At 40.5% G+C, this 20,142-nt stretch overlaps 1 protein-coding gene across 9 annotated transcripts in view; it reads right to left on the bottom strand.

The window, feature by feature from the left end:
- Positions 1 to 20,142, bottom strand: part of PAPPA2 (pappalysin 2) — a 194,999-nt gene that overhangs the window by 131,487 nt on the left and 43,370 nt on the right. For 5 of the 9 annotated variants that reach the window (XM_075182183.1, XM_075182186.1, XM_075182187.1 and 2 more), the window contains one exon: positions 2,557 to 4,431. The exons of 2 other annotated variants lie outside the window; for them this stretch is intronic. In XM_075182183.1, coding sequence (XP_075038284.1) covers positions 2,557 to 3,262 — 706 coding nt within the window. In that variant the 5' untranslated portion in view covers positions 3,263 to 4,431. Of the gene's footprint in view, positions 1 to 2,556; positions 4,432 to 7,674; positions 7,780 to 20,142 lie in introns of those variants that run through there. 2 more of the 9 variants (XM_075182184.1, XM_075182191.1) reach the window with 2 other exon arrangements.

Raw genomic sequence — 20,142 nt, 5'->3', positions numbered from 1 at the left:
AACTTGAAAGCTCTTCAAAAAAAGACCTGTTATGTTACCTAAATTGATGTCAAAATAGTGTGGATAATATTTGGCTTTTATATGCTAATGCTCCGTGCAGATTTTCATTTGTGAGTGGGTCAGGGAATATTTCCCATTGCTTTCTTGCATTGAAATGCTCCTTATACATACATCATATGTTATAATAGTATAGTATTTAATTAAAAAAACATAGCAAGATGATACTGGCACTAGGGGCTAGATTTAATAAACTGCGGGTTTGAAAAAGTGGAGGTGTTGCCTATAGCAACCAATCAGATTCTAGTTATTATTTATCTATTGCTTTCTCCAAATTGACAGCTAGAATCTGATTGGTTGCTATAGGCAACATCTCCACTTTTCAAACCCGCAGTTTAGTAAAAATATACCCCCTAGGACTGCTAGAAAACAGTAGTGGATTTTGAAGACTATGAAGGCCTCAAAAGGGGTAAAATTTCTCTTTCCAGCTGGATTTACTAACTGTAAATGATGCCCATAATCTTAATCTGCTTCTTTAAAATCTACCCTTTTCTTGAGGTTGCACCAAGAACCCTTCACTGTTACTACTCCCAGAACTCCTGATGAAGCCTATTATGTTGTAGGGATTCTCAGTAATTTCTTTATAAATAGGACATAGTTGCCAACTGGCAGTACAATGATTGCCAATCAGTAAAATAGTCATCCTTCAGCAAGAAAAAGTACAGTAAATCATACTTTCTTGTGGCACTACTACATTATGGACAGAGTAGCAGCATCACTGGTTTTCTGCTTCTGTAGGTTTGAACATTCTTAGTTAAAATCACTGATCTCCATTTCCATCAGGTGTTTAACTACCATTTTGGTATCATAATAGTCAGTGTACCTTATAAATGTAAGCGGGATATATTGTCAATCAATGTTATATATTTCCAGCTCAGCAGTTGGGATTTCACACAATTCTAAGGTTCAGTATTTGGTAAGTAAAGTCCATGGGTAGCCCCACCACCACCACCACCACCCCCAAATGGAGTGGAGACAATGTTAGTATATATTCTTAATGATAACATAACTAAAGGAAACCAGTGTATTGGCCAGAGCAGGCCCATGTGAACTTGAAGCTACAGGCCCAGTAGGATCTTTTTCCTAGACTGCATGATGGGGCTGTCTAGACTGGGGCCACCTGCATAATTTTTCCTTTACAATGTTCCTAATAAGCTGCTGAGCTGAGTCTCGCGCCCCCTGGGCTAAAATTTGCCAGCCCTCCCCTGTTGAAAACCACAGAAGTTTTTGAATGACATATTTTTATGACATATTTGAATCATGAGAGTTGACCAGCAAATCAAGGGGTAGCGTACGGTATGCATGAATGAATGAGAGGTGACATCTCCCCACACATCGACAATGGACAATCCCTGTTTTGATCACTTACGCACAATGATGTTATGAGCATACTGGGCCTGAGTCTTGCTCAGACGCAAGTCCGTTTGTGTTTTGTATCTTGTGTGAAATTGCTCTGCACATGCACCCGAAATGGACTTTATGCCAATGAACGCAATTCATGTCTGAGCACAAATGACACGTATGACTACCTACGGCTTAAGAGACGGAAGGGGGGACGGAAGGGCCGGACTAATGTAGGCCATGTACAGTAAGGGCATGGCAAGGTCGTGCCAACGCTAAAGCGGCCAATTCGAGTCCTGAGTTTCTCGGAAGTATGCTGGTTTCAGCCCAATCACTTGCAAAAGCTACAGTGCAGGTGTAAGTACTGATAGTGATGATTAACACAGCATAGTCTTTGTATTAAAAACTACACATGTGCTTGCCACTAGCTAGCACAGAACATGTGCAGGCAAGCAAGATAGATTTTATCGCTTGTATGTACTGCATGAATTAAAAGCATCTTGATTTATGTATTTAATGGAATATTATTGAAATCAATATTTTTATTAATGATCATAGTGTTAAAAAAAAATCATTTATTTTATAATATCATTTTATGTGTTCTGATGTGACATTTTATTGAACTGATGCTTGTGCGTACACTGCAATGTACATGTGGCAAGTAAAGTTTAGGTAGAATGTACTTACACCCAGATTCAAACCAAAAAGTATCTTGAGATACACTTGGATTTGAATAGTCGGAACTACACTCGAGTTCCGTGCTCTTTCTTACAATGCAACATCCGAATCCGCACCTGCATCCGAGCATGAAACAGGCCTGCGGTTTAAATGAAAGATATATCTTGAATTTGGCCTTTACATTTAGAGATCTCAAGAGCTAAATTAAGAAATTTGGCAACTAGGGGGCTGAACAGGTGTTAGACAAATAAAGGACCCTTTTTCACTATAAAGATGAGTGGATTCGCTCTCACTAGTCATGGGTGTAGAGAAGTCAACTCCACTTACTTGGCACTCAAGAAGTCCTATCCATCGATATCAGAAAAGTTGTTAATATGAAATCATAATCATCATTATCAATCTGAACCATACAGTGAGCTAAAAGGTAACCAAACAGCTCAGGAACAAAAATGAACATTAATACAAGAATATTGTTCTTACTTGCTATGACCGCCGGATCATTTTGCCCTCCATCTGGTTTCACCCACAGTTCTACGGTGAAAGTTTCTCGATGTATCTGCAGCTCAGCTTCTGGATTCAGCAGCAACTGACTGTGCTCGCCGGGAAAGTAGAGGGAACCAGGACCCTTCTCATGCAGTGCAAAGTATACTGAGTAATTCGATAATATCCTCTGTGAGTTACCTAATTCTGTATCTCTGGGGTATCTTCTCTTTCCAATCAGCGGAGTACACTGTCCCTTTACTGTTCTAGTGACCCTTCTGAGGGATTTTTTTAGATACTTTTTAGAAATGAGTTTATGATATCTGTTATTGTGAATCCTATTCCCAAGAGTTCGGCTTTCCATCTTAGCTGCCGTATCCCTGTTTTTATGAATGTTTTTTCCCTTGTTTTGCAATTCTAAACAACATTCATCTGATCCATCATGTGCCTGGCTTCCCAATCCCCTGACTGCTGTACTATGCCATCGGTCGTGTGCAGGGTACACTTCATGGGAATGGCGATGGAGATTGACCAACGTTCGTTTCTCTTGGCCAACTCTGCAGGACTCTTTCATAGAGAGTACTCTCAGTCGTTCTGCCCTCAAAACCAATTCTTGTTTGTACTGAAGAACGGGATCTTCTCTATGGGGTCTACCCCAGCAGGACAAGAAAAAAAAAGTCAAAAGAGGTATCTCCAAGCATCGCATCTTGGTTCACCTGACCCAAGGCTCCCAATGCAATAAATTGGCACACTAGCAGATAACTGCAGAAACTGTTGATAAAAGGAAAATGTATTCTTATTTTTATACAATATAAACTACCTGTCTAATTAGTTTATGTTGATTTTCTTCACCATAAAAACGTAAGTGTCCCCCATGTAGAATTTGCTCTTGTTTTCTCTTGGAATTTCATTGTTCTTTTGTTGTTATGTATCTCTCACATTGTTTGGGGGGTGTCCATTGTCCATCATTCACTTGAAGTTACTTTCCTTCTGTCTTTTCTACATTTTCTCACTTTCTACTGTGCCGGAAAGCACTCTAGCGGACTGTTCTCTGTGCGTAGTCCAGGAGCTGTGGGATGAATATTCTTGCCTGATGTAGATGTGATGTTACAGCCCCCAGTAGATTCTTAACATATGTTCCCAGGCCAGATGTTGAAATGACACATGTGTAGCATATGTTTAACACATGTTCTCTACAGCCATATTTCTCCACCTTCGAAGTTCACTTATAGATCTATTGTACCGTTTACCTTCTCCTACTTCCCACCTCTCCTTTTCATATAATTGTTGGATTATCTTTCCAGTATGTGTGGCAAGAAAGAGTACGATAGCCGAAGGTGTATGGAACTACAGGAAGGATTAAATAGGTTTGTAGCAAGCAGACAGGTGTAAAAACAGTGGGAGTGAGACAAGCAGCAAGGATACAAATCACAGCAGCATTAGACAAAGTAAGGAAATTATTAATTAAGGAACACTGGACATGTAAAATAATAAATAAAAGGAAACATAAAATAAAATTCTTGCCTAAAATAATTATAAAAGAAACAAAAAAGGGTAAAATAAAGAGAGAGTAAATGTAACTGTACACACAGGCATTAAAGGATGAAAGAAGTGAAGATTATTGCTAAATAATGTATCGATTTTATAGGACATTCAAGTAACTTGTTCATTTCTGCATCTTGACCTGGAATATGAATGTTTGAGTCATTTATAGTCTGTCTGGTTGTTTAGATTTTCTATTATGTTTTAAGAGGGGAGAAAAGTGGTTGCACCAATGTTGTAGCCAGTTGTGGTGGGTGGTCTCCGACAATGTTAAGTCCCCTCAGGCTTGTATGAAATTTCAATATTCTGGCGAACCTGTGATGCTCCAAATCCCTATGGTAAATTAAGAGAGAAACCCAGGTGAGGAACTTGAATGTAAAGAAGGTAGAGATGGAAACACTGTATCACAGTCACCGTCTCCCTCACTGAAGCGCATGTGAACAATCAGATTGTAGTAGTGATGTTTACTCTTTGTTCTGCCAGTGTGTTCATGAACTGTAAGACATCTTACTGTCTATTTGTGCAGGGGAAATCTGCAGTAATGATTACAAGGATTAATGCATTATAATTGTTTTCAGCATATTTATCTTTTTATCTTAATGATCATATTGCTATTTTCAAAAGCACCTGGAACAATTTGTGATCTGAAACTTATTTGTTCATAAAAAATAAACATTTACAGAGGGAGAGGACTTTAGTTCACATTGTATGATGCACCATTGCTACAACTCATTCATTTAAATAGAAAGTTGTGTCAACATTCCTAATGTTGAGTCAGGTGAGCTAAATGTTTCAAAACAGACTGCTCCACCTGTAGTCTCAGATAAGAGAAACTGGTCAATTTCTCATCCATTGTCTTCCACATTTTTCTCAGTTGATATAAGTATCTGTTCTATTATCAATGTCTAGGATAAAGGTAAGAGAAGGAGAGGACACAGTGTGGATTGTAGCAGATAACAAACAAATCAGAAGTTGGAGCAAAAATGTAAGAAAGCAATAAGCAATTTAGACATCTTTATTTATTTACTTAACGTGCTTAACAATAGGTAACATTTTCAGGATATTGTCTTTCTAACTACAAATGCCATATTGCTATTCTCATTTAAAGCCCTGATGATTGAGGACAGAACAGTCTCTGTTTTATCACTAACAACTGGTATATACAAAAATTTATTCCAATATACTACCTGGGGCTTATTCACTAACAACGAGCATCTGTGCTGTAACCCTTAGCAACTAATCAGAAAAGTACATTCATTGTGTTGCTTGCCCTGCAGCATGCAAAGCTAAGTGCTTGTAGGTTGCTCTTAGATTTAGCACTTTTGCTAGTGAATACTCCTGTTTGGTTAATGATGTGGAACAGATTGAGTACAACACTAGTGTATGACCACATGATCAGCACCTTAACTGTCAAAGAGGTTCTACAATATTTACAAGCTTTCTGAATATCGATCATTACCATCATAACAGCTGAAGGCTTCACCCACCTACTTGTCCATAATCCTACAGTTTCCAGCTTAAAAAGGCAGGAGCTCTGCTACTCAAGGTAATACAGTGTGTCTGCAAGGACCTGTATATTGGAATCACTATAATGGACAGTCTAACTGATCATCAACTGTGTATTTATCCTCACTTATTACTTAATGGCTTAATTGTTTGCCTGACAGTTTACTGAATACTTTGTCAGCTCTGCTCACAAATGTGCAGTGTCTGTGTCCTCACACACTTCTTTTCTTATAGGACGGTGTTCCTAGAGTGCCACTTATACAGTACATGAGCCAGTGCTGTCCTACACTAACAGTAAGTGTGCTGTCAGCTGTTAGAAGTTCCAAGCAGCAGCCAGCGATCACAGACATTTAAATCCTTAAACAGCATCTCTGTTAAGTGACAAACAACAAATGCATTTCTCCTGGTACCTTAAGATGCCCATTACACCAGCAGGGGATCTGTGCATGCTTTGTCTCTATTCATTCATCACAATACTATTTAACAATGACCTTTCCATAGAATATTCTATTTGCATCCCATGTTTCTAGTTCTACCTGTTCTATCCTTTATCATTATGCTGTCTCCTAACTAAAGTCTCTAAAACACAGTTCGGTCAATTTAACTACAGTCACAAGGAGACACCTCGCCTGCCACCTCTTCCATAACTCTATAACTCATTATATGCTGCTTTAATAATTGCCATGAAATCCCGTAACATTTGAATATCTGCTGATGGCAGCCACAAGAAGAATATATTCTACATACCTGTGATGAAATATTTCTGGCACTTCCATCAGTTGCTTAATAAACTCTTGATAGTTTCTCAGCTGAGTACCAGTAATCTCAGCACAGACAGCCTACAAATGAATGACTCAACAGCCAGTGCATCTCGTTTTGCTGGGCATGTATTTGTTCCAGCATCAAGTTGCATGTGTCTGGTGACCCACCTGTAACTCCTACTAGGTAGTCTGCCTCAAGCTCCCTGATTTTCCTCTCCTCTTGTCTCCACTATGACCACATCCCTCTGTCCTTTTATCTCAGTTTTCTTCTCGTCTTCCCCTCTGCCCCCTCCGGGCGCCCCTTTTTGCTGTTCCCTTTCCTCCTATTCATACTCAGGATCTCTTCTCCTCTTTTCTCCCCCTTTTTTTTTTTTTTAATTTCAGACTCCTCCCTAGTCGCTATGAAACCCCCCTCTCTGCAGAAGGTCCCTATTCGGGTGGGCTTTTCATATCAGGATGATCTAATCCTCTCTATTCCCTTAGAAAAAAAAAATTACTATTTACTACATTCACTCACGACTTGTTTTGATGACTGCTTTTCAAATCCCAGAGAACATGACTGTTTTCACACCTGCCTGTCCAGTGAGGAACAAGCCACAGACCCAGAGTACAAAAATAAAATCTCTATGCCCCTCTTCAGACCCCCACACTAAGCTCTGATTTAAGTTTGCACATACTGTACTACTTTATTCATTCTGTTCAAAAAAAAAAAAAAGCCAGAGAGGGAGAAGAAAGAAAAAAAGATATCAGAGAAGACAGAGAGGTGTTGGTAAATCAAACAGAGGGGGGAAACAAAAAGTACATGCAAGTATGTGTTTGATGAAAAAAAAATAAAGGTTAAGCTAAGTGGTCATTTCCCATGTAAGATGCCTTATAGCCAGTTACAATTTTCAAGGAAGAGCTGCTTACTATTCCAAACTGGTGTGGAAAGGACAAGTTAATGAATGATTGTTCAATGTAGGTCTAAAAGATGTCATGTGTTTTTGGGCGCAAGAGCTGACAATCTAGCCTGTCGGGCCAAAACGTTAACTTGACCGGTGCAAGGTCTGTCAAAGGGAATTGGGCACTTGTTCTACAGGGTAGTTATCTACTGCAAGTAAATAAGTACTAAGCAGAAAAGGGACATTATAGAGGGAAATGAGAAATGAAAGAGCAGAAAGTGGTGATGAGCTTTAGAAGTGAGAGATACGGCAGAGATGCAGGGTCACCAGTTCACAGACACAGACAGTCAGCTGTGTGTGGGAGGACAGCACCTCATTCATAAAGTCAGCAGCATGCTCCTACCTAGGCTCGCAAGCGCTTATATTACCTAGGTTGGCAGTGTGCTATCCGGCTGTGCAGCTTCTCCTGCTGTTGCTACTAATCCATTCATAACAAGTTTGATCGTTTCTACATCAAGATCACGGGCTGTTTAGTCTCTTGTCTCATTCTCTCTCTCTCTCTCTCTTTCTCTCTTACTCTCCACCCCTTTCTCTCTTTCATTCCCAAGCTCACCACTCTTCACTTCAAATTTTGGCAGCTTAAAGTGAACAACAAAAAAATGTTTCATTTCAGTGTTTTCCTCATCTTGCAATTTCGTTTTTTTGACATCCCAATCTTGCTCACCAGCACTCCTATCTGTCTTCTCCCTTCATCTGTTCATTCTTTCTCACACGCTGCCTTTTATTTTGCTATATCTCTAGTAGTTTTTTTCTGAGCTATCAATACTGCATTCATTTTAAAATAGAACCTGACTCATTTTCACAGTGAGATAATACTCTATTTCCACTTGTTTTCCAACTGAATTCACCTGGGCTGAGTTAATTATCTGGAGTTAAAGGTGTAGGATCACAACATTTATTGTGATGTATCCATGAGACTGGATGGCAGTAGGACGTACCTGGTAGAAGTGGTCGTTCCAGGATTGGGTGTGAGTGTTATGGGATCAGTTCACGTCCTACGCTGAAACGACCTTTTCCGCCAGGTTTGTCCTGCTGCTGCCCAGTTCCCTGGCTGAGCCGCGGTGAATGTTGCGATGCGGCTTGGCGCTCCCTACCCCTTTCGAGTGCGGGAAAACAGAGAACAGAGTATTGCCTTTGAAATACAGTCAGGTTGACTGGTATATATAATTAATCCCTGCCGTAGAACCTTTCTCTGCTTTTCTTTCTAAAAATTGACTCGCCTTCGCTACTTGGCATTTAAAAAAAATGATAACAACAAAAAGGTTGGAATTAATGATTGTCTAGTTTTATATTCATTGCTGTTTAGATTAGCAGGACACTGGCGCATAGCGGTACTCAACAAATATTTGCTTAACTTGTGTATAGATGGGAGAATTTCCAGGTACTGACATCACCAGTCCTGATGGCCAAAATGACGCATTGACGTTACTTTTAATGGTGTAGCCACTTTTTACAGGATTTACAGAATGCCATAATCAGTCCCTTACTGTGAAATGTCAGTGGCAAGCATATAGTGGCACGGCAGTGCTGGCCATTAGTATCTGGACCCTTCTTTGAAACAGTGCATTTGGTGTACCAAAGAAGTGAGAATCGGCGATACAGAGTGTTAATAAAACTGACCACCAACGACAAATAGACCCCTTTTTGTGCGATTTGTGACTGCACCATTCCACCTAATGTGCTCAGCTCTCTGGGTCTTCTTAGCTAAGAAACGATTACTTTTAAACCGCTTGGCAAAATATTTCTGTGTTCTTTTGTCACTTTTTCATGCCTACTTATTCTTAGATGCTGTTTTTGTATATTTATTTCTGAAAAGGTAGGAAAAGGATAAAGAGTCTCTAAAAGAAAGTATAATTGAGGATGGGCTGTGGGTGCACAATTAATAATTCTCACAATACCTAGGACAGCTTAAGCCCTAATAGAGACCACCCATTCATCATAGGCAAACTGAGAGGGGGTTTCCTAGTGTCTGGAAACCCCCCTTCAAGCCTGGGGCACTGTATAATTGAGGTTGCTGCACCCTGCCCCCGCTTCACACGGCTCTGTTTGAAAAGGGAGAGGAGCGTGCACCTAACAGTAGTGCACACAGCATTGCCCATGTATATTATGGGGATAGGAAGAGTTGGAGAGCAGCCAAGCACTGTCTAAAATTATAGCCACGCCCCCATGCATGCTGGTCACGCCCACTGGCGGTGTGGTGTAGAAACCCCCCTCTGCAAATCCTGTGTTTGCCCCTGTTCATTGTGTTGAAATAAGAAGACATGTTACAAATAAGATATTCAAAGGGGTAGATCATACTTACCCACTCTCCCGGAATGTCCAGGAAACTCCCAAATTCCAGGTAGGAATACTAGGAAGTGGGCAGGATTGGAGCCTCCATGACACGGTTTGCAGTCAAGTGCGTCATTTTGGCCCCGACCCCTGCAGCCAAATGGTGCTTTTGCGCCATTGCGTCATGGTGCGGGGTCAAAATGACACGATTAGCCGCGTCCCTCCCCCCTGCCGTCTTCAAACATCACCGGAATCTCCCGAAGGGAATTAGTAAAGAGGTGTTAAGTATAGCGTAGATTTATCCTTCTAAAAACGATGTCTAGAATCTGATTGGAGTCTATGGGAATACCGTCACATTTACTTTTTAGAAGGTTTGATAGATCTACCGCAAAGGGTCCTATTTATTAAGACTGTTTCCGCATGTTGTAGGCAAAATTTATTATCCTAGTTATGTAATAAAAGCCTAACGCAGGAGATATCAGAGATGTCTTCTGCATTAAGCTAAGTATCTCATAATACCACAGTCCCAATAATTCTCAATGGGGACAGGGTACTGGGTGAATTGATCAAGCTCTAAAAAGCTCAGCTTCCAGTGCTTAACCCCGATGGCTCCATGTGAAGATGTGTTAATTGTTCTGTTCTATGGGGAAAGCATTGCAGGTGAGGAATCCTCGGATTCTTCTCTCTGACAGGCTCTCCCCTCGGTTAAATAAGAGAAATGACTCTGCGTATGTGCAATAAATATTCCGGCTCAGAGTTGTTGGTATAGTAGAGTCACCACCGGGACAGCCTCTTATCTGAGGCACTGTCCCGGCATGACTTTTTGATAAATGACCGTGTTATATCATCCCTTAATGTTGCAATGAGGGTTGATAATGAACAGGGGGAAATGCGGTCACTTGTAAACAGGCCCCATAATGATATTGCTGCGGTTGCTGTCAGCACATTACCCTCAAAAGAAAATGCTCTATATCCGGAGTCTAAGAAGGCTCATCCACACATAAGTGTTTTCATACAAATTTCACACAAATGTCAACCAGATGAAAATGTGATAAAAAATGAAATACATGTGAAGTCAGTAGGGGACGTTTATGAGAAGCGGTACAGGTACAGCATAGTGCAAAACACAAGTCTTCCTGGTCTTTGTTGTGGCACAGTGCTTAACATTGCTGTGTCACAATGTTGAGGACCTGGGTTCCGATTCTGTCCCTATATGTATGTTATTTGTATGTTCTCAATGTGTTTCATCTGCGTGCTCACCAGTTTCCTCCCATAGTCCAACTACATACTGGAAGGGCTAAGTGGCTCCTGTTAAAATGGACCCTAAAGTGTGTGTTTGGGATTTTAGACTGTAAGCTCCACTGGGCTAGGGACTGGTGTGGATGATTACATATTCTCTGTAATATGATTGGCGCACAATAAGTAAATAACAATAATGTGTTATTTTTCTAGTGTAGTTTAGAAAACAAAAGCAAACGCCATATTTCCAAGTGTATTGTATGTCCTGTTTGGTTCAGAATGTTATATAAGAAGGGGTACTTGGTAACATTAATATTGGTTTATTATATTTATATCATTCTACAATGTCACTCCTTTCTTTTTTACTTTACTAGTTCAGTTTTCCCCTTACTCTGTATTGCCAACACGATGATCTAGAAGCCAATAATGAACTGCCAATAAAGCTGCCTATCTGATAACCTACTCCATTAGGGGGTCATTTCCAAGACCAAAATCCTAGATGTCGGAATTATTTTATTCAACCCGTTTTCAGGCTCTGCCCATACTTATACGTCTGTATGTATTTTTCATTGTGGCAAATGATTTCTTTTTAATGGTATACATTACAAACTACGGGGCTGACATTATATATGTGTAAATGAGGTGTTACCCAAAAGAACCAATCAAATGTTTGATTTCAAGTTTCTAAACTGCACTGAAAATGATAGCTAGAACCTGATTGGTTGCTATGAAGTACATCACTACAATACATGTTTAAGGTAATCAATATGATATGTTTTGCTGGCAAATGTATATATTTAGTGACAAGCAAAATGTTTACTAACGCTCTCTGTTGGGTTTTTTAACAGGTATCATAAAGTGCATGTAGCAGCACTTGGGGGGGAATGGGTGTCTGGAAAAGGAAAGTGTTGTGAACCATTCTGATAATGATTTTGCGTATTTTAGTAATGGCAGCTTCAGGGTGGTACATTTTTACTAATCTCTAATTTCTCTTACTGACAGACACACATTTTACATTATTTTTACTGACCGTTGGAAATCACATGTGGGGGTATATACTGCTCTTTGAGTATGGGAAGAAATGGATTCCCCCATCTATAATATTAATTCCCTTATCTATAATACTTTCTACTCTAGTTGCAATTGTGTGTTCCGTTTTTACATAAGTAATAAATAATGCTATAAACCAGGAGGTATAAAATGTTGGCTCCCGGGGAGCTTGTTGACTATAAATGATTTATACTTTTCCACTTTTAAGTTACCCTGCATTTTTTTATCCATCCATAAACTATCTATCTCTCCGATAATAGCATGTAAATAATTTCTATTTGAAAGAATACTTTCTAGAAGATATATGTCTTCATCCTATCCATGTTTTAGGCTTAATGATCATCTGTTAGACATATGGTGATGGATGTACACTGGCAAAGCTTTATAAGCTGCTGTTACTTTAACTGGGTAATACCCAAAGAAAAAGTACAGTAAAAACTTAATAATGAAAAGATACTAATAAGAAGAGAATAAATTAGTAAGAAAAAGGTGATTCCATGTCTGCAGGGGCATAAGTACTGTGGGTGCAGGGGATGTGGTGGCTACAGGGCCCAGAGGTGAGCGAGCCTGGCAATGCTAATTTGCCCCCTCCTCTGATGCAGGTAGATCGGAGATGTCTTCTGATAGCATGCCTGAAGAGGGCCCGGCTCTGCTCTACTGACAGCAGAGAGGCAGCCTTGGGAGTTTGGAACAACTGTGCCGGCCCGTATGCAAATTTTGCTATGGAACTCGCTCAATGCACTGTTCCACCCCTGTCTGATTAATATTTTGTTTAGCAGTTATTACCTGGTTATACCAAGTAAGTGCTTATCACTTTAAGACATACTTGCCAACTCTCCGGGAATGTCCGGGAGACTCCTGAAATCCGGGTACGTCTCCCGGACTCCCGAGAGTGCAGGCAAGTATCCCGCATACCGGAATTTACCTGCCAAAATGACGCAATTCACTGTGAATCTCGTCATTTTGGCCCCGCCCCGCCCTCCAACCAGACACCCTGCGCAGGATCGCCCAGAATTCACTTGTCAAAGGTTGGCAAGTATGCTCTAAGAAAAGTATGCCCAGGTCTAGAGAGTCAAAATGCCAGGCAGGGGAGGCAACTGTCCCCAAGCTTGATCATACTACATCATACTTGCCCATGTGACAAGTGCATGAGGAGGTCATGTGACAAGTACATGAAGGCCCCACCGGCTGCTATGAAATGCCGTAATTAATAGCATTGCATAGGCGGGGGAAGACTTGATGATGCAAATTGCTTCATTAAGCCCCGCCTCCACCATGACCCGGGAGGATGCCTACTCTTCCTGGACAGTAGGCAAGTATTGTTTTTATGTTTGCCTGCAGCATTAAGAAAAACCAAACAATGATTACTTTTAATTACTGGTACTACTCGCCATTGTAATGACTTCTTTTTACTTACCTGTTTTATACAGATGAGACAAGAGGGAGGATGAGATGATTAGATCAGTAGTGATGGGGAGGAGGGAGGCTACAAAAGTGGAGTAGGGGGAATTTAAAAGTTAAATCCGAGCCTGCACCTGGTGGCCTTGTTCTGTTTCTGTCTGATATTTATTTTTACCTTGGCAATATGAGTATACGGCAATAATTAATAGGAGCAAATTATACCAGAATCCTAATTGTGTCTACCGAGGGGAGGGCTGGCTAGGGAACAGCAGGGTAATTGCTGCCTGGCCACAGTTGTATTTGCTGATTAGTGACAGAATTTGGAGAAGAAAGTGATATGTTTCAGTGCTACAGTTTGTGGACTAATCATAACATAGTGTGTCGGGTTTTCTCTGGCCCACGTCTGATTTACCACCAGGTTTCAGGAGCTGAAACAGGAACTATTGTACAGTTAAACAGGGCTGCTGGGTCATCATAACAGCTCCCCATTACAACCTGCTGCTGATATGGATAGTACTATGGGCCAGTAACTTGTACTAGCCCCTCCAGTAATCCCAAATACTTCTCTTTGTTTGCAATTCCAGCAACTATCTTAAAATATTCAATGAACACCCTATAATACACAAAACACATTATTTAAAAAATATGTACATTCAGCTATGAAGATGATTCCTAATTACGTTACAGCAGGATATACTTTCCTCTAGACTTGTGTTTATTATAAAAGCAAACTAGGCCTGTGTCTAAGGCAGCAGTTATCAGGGGAAGATAAGAAATGGTTGCAGGTTGTTTGCTTCTATCTTTTCCATTTTATTTATTTACTTATTTATTGCTGTTTGGTCTTTACCAAACATTTATTCTGTACAGTAAATATTGTATGATGTAGCAGAAATCTTAACATATCCCAAACATAAAAACAAACTGACTCACAAAATGATCACTCTATGAAGCAGCAGGGGGGTACAGGAGTTACCAGTTTATGGGGCCCGGACTGATCAGAGGGCCCGCCATCCAAGACACACACGTTTAAAACAAAAAAGAAATCGGTTGAAGCCTTGTCATGGTTGTATTTCCTTGTGGCTGGCTCCTCCCCCAGGACCAGCCACCAATGAGCTGCCTTCTTTTCTAACCACGCCCCGTCCCATCTATTTCCTGTCCTCCATCTCTCTTCTCCTATCCCAGTCATCCCCTCTACTCCTACCGCCCCTGCTCTATCCTGTCCTCTCCCCCTCCCCTCTCTACATGTGGCTGTGTGGCCGACTCCAGCTACTTTGGATAGGTAAGTGACATGGGCTGATTTATGTTATGAGGGGGGGGAGGTTATAATATTTAGAGTGGATATTATTGCTAAGGATGTGTATTATTGTTAAGGGTGGGGTGTTCCTTTTTAATATGAGGGGTAGGTACTAAGGGTGAGTATTAATATTATGTGGAGTCTGGTGGGGTTAATACTAGTAAGATATTACCCACAGTCAGTGCAATGAACAAGATATCTCTCTCTCCTACTCAGTGTCTCAGTTCATCAAAGGACCAGGCTCTTTATCTCTTTGGTAAAGGGCATGTGAAGAGGTCTGTAGGGCATGTGGGGAGGTAAGGGGGGCATGTTGGGAGGTCTGAGAGCCATATACGGAGCAACAGAACTCTCAGCATTATAACTCTCTCCAATATACAAAGCAGCAGGACTTTCCGTATTATAACTCTCTCCAATATACGGAGCAACAGAACTCTCAGCATTATAACTCTCTTCAATATACAGAGCAACAGAACTCTCAGCATTATAACTCTCTCCAATATATGGAGCAACAGAACTCTCAGCATTATAACTCTCTCCAATATACAGAGCAACAGAACTCTCAGCATTATAACTCTCTCCAATATACAGAGCAACAGAGCTATCAGCATTATAACTCTCTCCAATATACGGAGCAACAGAATTCTCAGCATTATAACTCTCCTCAATATACAGAGCAACAAAACTCTCAGCATTATAACCCTCTCCAATATACAAAGCAACAGTTTCATTATTTTCAATATATGTGTTATGGTATTTTTCAATTTACAGAAGAAGAAGAAAATTATGACATTAGTAAAGCTGTCTTCAAATGTTATCCATGGAATAAGCAAGAACTGAGACACTTTTCTCAGCAGTGCTATATTTGATGAATTGTAACAAAGTTTACTTAGAATAAATCAGCAGGTGTTTCTTTAAAAATGTAGCAAATTACTTCAGAAGTGGCCGGAGAGCTTGGACAATGCATCTTCCACCACATACCAAAGCTCTCAAAGCGTCTTCCTAATTAGTTGTCTCAGAACCTTACCAAACCATTTAAGTTTTTGCCCCTTCACTCTCTCTAAACCGGATTAAGAACCCAATTACTGTGAACTAAAGTTTACAATCACATTTTCTGGTTCACTGCATCCCAGATAATCTGTATCGCTGACCCCTCTAGTTCAGGGACAGCAAGCATGTGACTTTCCAGCAACCCACACTACAACTCCCAGCATGTTCTGTTAGACAGTTGTCCGTCGTCGCCTATTGTGTGAAATGCAAACAGTACATTTTTGACGTACATTTTACCTTTAAGTGACGTGATAGCAAAACCAGAAAACTGGAGATGACTGCTCTGAAAGTAGAAACCGTATTTAAAAAAAAAAAAAAGTATGCAGAGATTTTCAAGTCCAGAAAAAAGTTTAGTGGACTTGTCAGTAAAAATGTAAAAGTTACGGACATATCCAACATTCAAAGCAGCCGCCTATCCCTCTTTTTCTGAGCTAAATCCAATTCCCGACTCAAAAGTCTGGGTGCAGTATCAATAACCTAGGCCATGGACCTCAGCAAACATCCATCATCAAGGTGCTAAAAACCTGCCTGGATTACAGCCACCGGCTGACAAGTGCCTGCTAAAGGGTTTATTTTGGGAAGGTCTTGTTATCCCTTTATACTGATGTGTACCACAGTTTAAAGCCTTACTGTGATTTCATTTTACTGTTTTATTACCAAGTCCTTTCCTATTTTAAAGCATTTGCTGCCATGTCATCCACCGTGCTGCCAGCCTTTGCCCTGTACTTCTATCTTGCCTTCCCCAGGGGGTTACCACATTTAGTGCTAGCACAAGACAGCTGGCTTGTGCCATCTGTACAACCGCACATAGTACCTGTTACTGTGAACACCATCATAAGCTTTATATCCTTTAATCACAGTCTCCTCTGCTGCTAACTTTTTTTTTTTCTAGCCCTCTCCGCTGACAATATATCCTATTTTTCCTTCTTTATCCCTGACTCTTCTTTGCAAATCACATTTGATCCACACGCCGTCCTGTCCTTATCTCATTTTTCCTGTAACTTTTTTTTTCTTGCCGCCCTTAAGAACACACCTCGACTGGCTTCTCCCTGCCTTCACTCGCTCACATACCTCTTTCTTTCCTCTCTCTCTCTTCTTTGAGCCTTTTTTTCTCACTTCTCACCCTGTGTTCCTTCCCTTTCTCCCCCCTTTCTCTCTCTCTCCTTCTCTGAAGTACTATCTGTGTTGATCGGAGCAACTCATTTCTGCCAGCAAGTGCTAGGGGCCCATTGCAGGGTACTGGCTCAAATCTTCCACCAAGCACACGCTGGATAGAAGGGAATGACTCCAGACCACTGGGAATGATCTGGATAGGATTTTAATACGGGAGGGGGGGGGGGGTAAAAGCAGTAGTGGTTATAAGCATAAGACGTTTAGTTTACGTCTATGGTCTAATACAGCGGAAAGGCCTCAGTTCACTTGATCATAGCTCTAATTGGCCTGGTGTAACGTACTTACTTTATAAAATCATATAATAACATGTATCCTTTAACTGACTCAGTGCCAATGCGGCCGTCAGTTACTCTCTGCAGCAATGCACTACATATTTTAGCGGCTGTTAAGGAGTGCAGGTTTGGCTGTGACAAAGCCCTGATATATTTCTGCCTTGTATTGGCTGGGATCACCTCTCATTGTGGTGAAGTGGAAGCAGCCAGGGAATATACTTGGCTAAGGACTGTGCAGAGACTGACGTACTGGACAGTGTAGTTCTCAGGTCTCAGCTGCATGTGGATGTGTGATGGAGAGAAAAGAATAAGGTTTGACCCAGGTTATCAGTGAGTGGTTCACCTGTAGGCATCAAATAGGCAGGGTAGGGCTATTCCAGGAGGAAGGGGGACAGTCCCCACTAGGGCCTGACTTTTTTTTTTTTAAGTCATATGGACCAGATGTTGCATCTGCCACTTGGTGTTACCCTGCAAGCTGTCAATCTCCCATGCTCACAAGGACCTGTTTGTCTGTGTTTTTCACATTCCATTGTATTCCTAATGCAGTGATGGCTAACCTGTGACACTCCAGGTGTTGTGAAACTACAAGCCCCAGCATGCTTTGCCAGATATCAGCTAGTTATCTACTGGCAAAGCATGCTGGGGCTTGTACTTTCACAACACCTGGAGTGTCACAGGTTAGCCATCACTGTCCTAATGCATCACACATTGAGGGGTATATCTACTAAACTGCGGGTTTGAAAAAGTGGAGCTGTTGCCTATAGCAACCAATCATATTCTAGCTATCACTTATTTAGTACATTCTACAAAATGACAGCTAGAATCTTATTGGTTGCTGTAGGCAACATCTCCACTTTTTCAAACCCGCAGTTTAGTAAATCTAGCCCTGAGAGTGAACGAAAATGAATGCGTGTAGCATAGTGACTAGTAATCATTATCATCCTCATTGTCGCAGTTTATTTATAGATCGCTGAAGATTCCGCAGCGCCGGCCAATCGGTATACAAAAAAAGACTTACATGAGTACACTAAGCATGAACAGAAGCTTGAATACGGTTAAGCATACTAACAAATATACAAAGTCAGTTATGAAAGGTAGTAACGTCGGGTTCATATAGAGAATAGATGGTACGCATACAACTACTAATACAGGCAGAAAGTGCGTGTGCGCATACAAACAGTAAAGCACTCGCACAAATATAAGCAGAAGACCTGACAAAGGATGTACAAGGTAGACAGAGAGTGGGCGCACAAGAGACAGCAGGTAGAGAGCACCCTGATCGTGAGAGCTTAGGGGAGGACGACTGAATGGGAGTGAATTCTTACAGGTAAGAATGACGCATGGTTTTATTTTCGGACGTTTGGCCTGATCACAGAATACCTGTATCTGCCTCCATTCCAGCAAACACACATGCGGATAGCTAAGTGAGATGCATTTGTCATGGGGACATCCTGGCGACAAGTTAAAAGTGAGCACGACCAATAAACGCACACACAATCGCAGTCACACCTTGCTACTTGCACATCTAAGGATACAAATCCCGACAGATTGCTCTTGAAGATGAGTGACAATTGTGCCTCATTCTGTATAAATTAGCCAAATGAGCAAATTGCTGCAAAAAAATATTTGTTTGTCCCGTGATACACTAGTAAAAAGACAGACAATTTTATTTATAAATAAAATGTCTACCACATGAATCCAGAGGCAAAACAGAGAACATGTACCCTTAAGACTTCATTTTCAATCTATTTCATTATAATATTGTCCTTTGGGTTCTAGCCCCACCCACAATCTCTTCTCCAGATGCTCATGTCACTAAGAAAGTCGTCTGAGGTGAGACAGGGCAAAGCTTTCATTCGCTCAGCGTCACTAGTGATTCATGTCCTTCATAGTACTCACTTGTAACGAGTGGCGCTGAATTTTCCATTGCTTGGAATAGAAATGACTCTACCTCAGGAGTCTTGCTCGTGTCTATTTGTGGTAATCAAAAAACAAAACTATGATGTTTGTTGCAGTAAACATCAACTAAATCCTTTGTGATAGAGGCCAAACAAGCATTTACTAAACCCTCACAAATATATGTTTGAAAAGTCAACTATAGGCAAAGCAGACCGTATCTATGCAGAAAAGACCCACTTGTCTTACTACTAGTGAATTTAAAAATATATTTATATATAAGTATTCAAACATATTTCAACATTTATATATTTTCACCCTTAGCAACGTATTACAGAACCCTAAGTCACAAAAGCTGGTTTCACTCAACAGGGGGGAAAAAAACTATTCAGTATATAACAGCTATTTCCTTCATAACATCCAGGCAGCAATCAAATGGCTCATGCATGTGATAAATGCGGATGAAATAACATAAAGCAATTGTTTGCTTCAGCTGTTTTCCTGCTGGCCCTACAAGTAGCATGTAGCTTTTTAAAAGCTATCAAAAAATGAAAGATGTTATGTGACACCATCTAGGCAAAACCCACTGGCTCCTATAGAAAAGCCTATTGTTTATAAAGCACAATTTATGCCTGGAAGATGAAGATGCAGCATAAAAACATCTAATTTGACGTCACCCTTACTGATGTCTAAGTTACCTGTATTGAGACATGTTAATTTTTAATGTAGCTGTATATACTGGGCTGCAATTCCCTAGAATATTTACTACTCCAGCATAATGTTATATGAGGCTTCAATGTCCTACATTATTTACTAATCCAGCATAATGTTATATGAGGCTTCAATGTCCTACAATATTTACTAATCCAGCATAATGTTATATGAGACTTCAATGTCCTATAATATTTACTAATCCAGCATAATGTTATATGAGACTTCAATGTCCTATAATATTTACTAATCCAGCATAATGTTATATGAGACTTCAATGTCCTATAATATTTACTAATCCAGCATAATGTTATATGAGGCTTCAATGTCCTATAATATTTACTAATCCAGCATAATGTTATATGAGGTTTCAATGTCCTATAATATTTACTAATCCAGCATAATGTTATATGAGGCTTCAATGTCCTATAATATTTACTAATCCAGCATAATGTTATATGAGGCTTCAATGTCCTACAATA

Source organism: Mixophyes fleayi, chromosome 8, assembly GCF_038048845.1.
Source record: "Mixophyes fleayi isolate aMixFle1 chromosome 8, aMixFle1.hap1, whole genome shotgun sequence".
Classification (NCBI taxonomy): domain Eukaryota; kingdom Metazoa; phylum Chordata; class Amphibia; order Anura; family Limnodynastidae; genus Mixophyes; species Mixophyes fleayi.
Note: the sequence above shows the minus strand (reverse complement) of the source record. Positions and strands in the feature narration are given on the sequence as shown.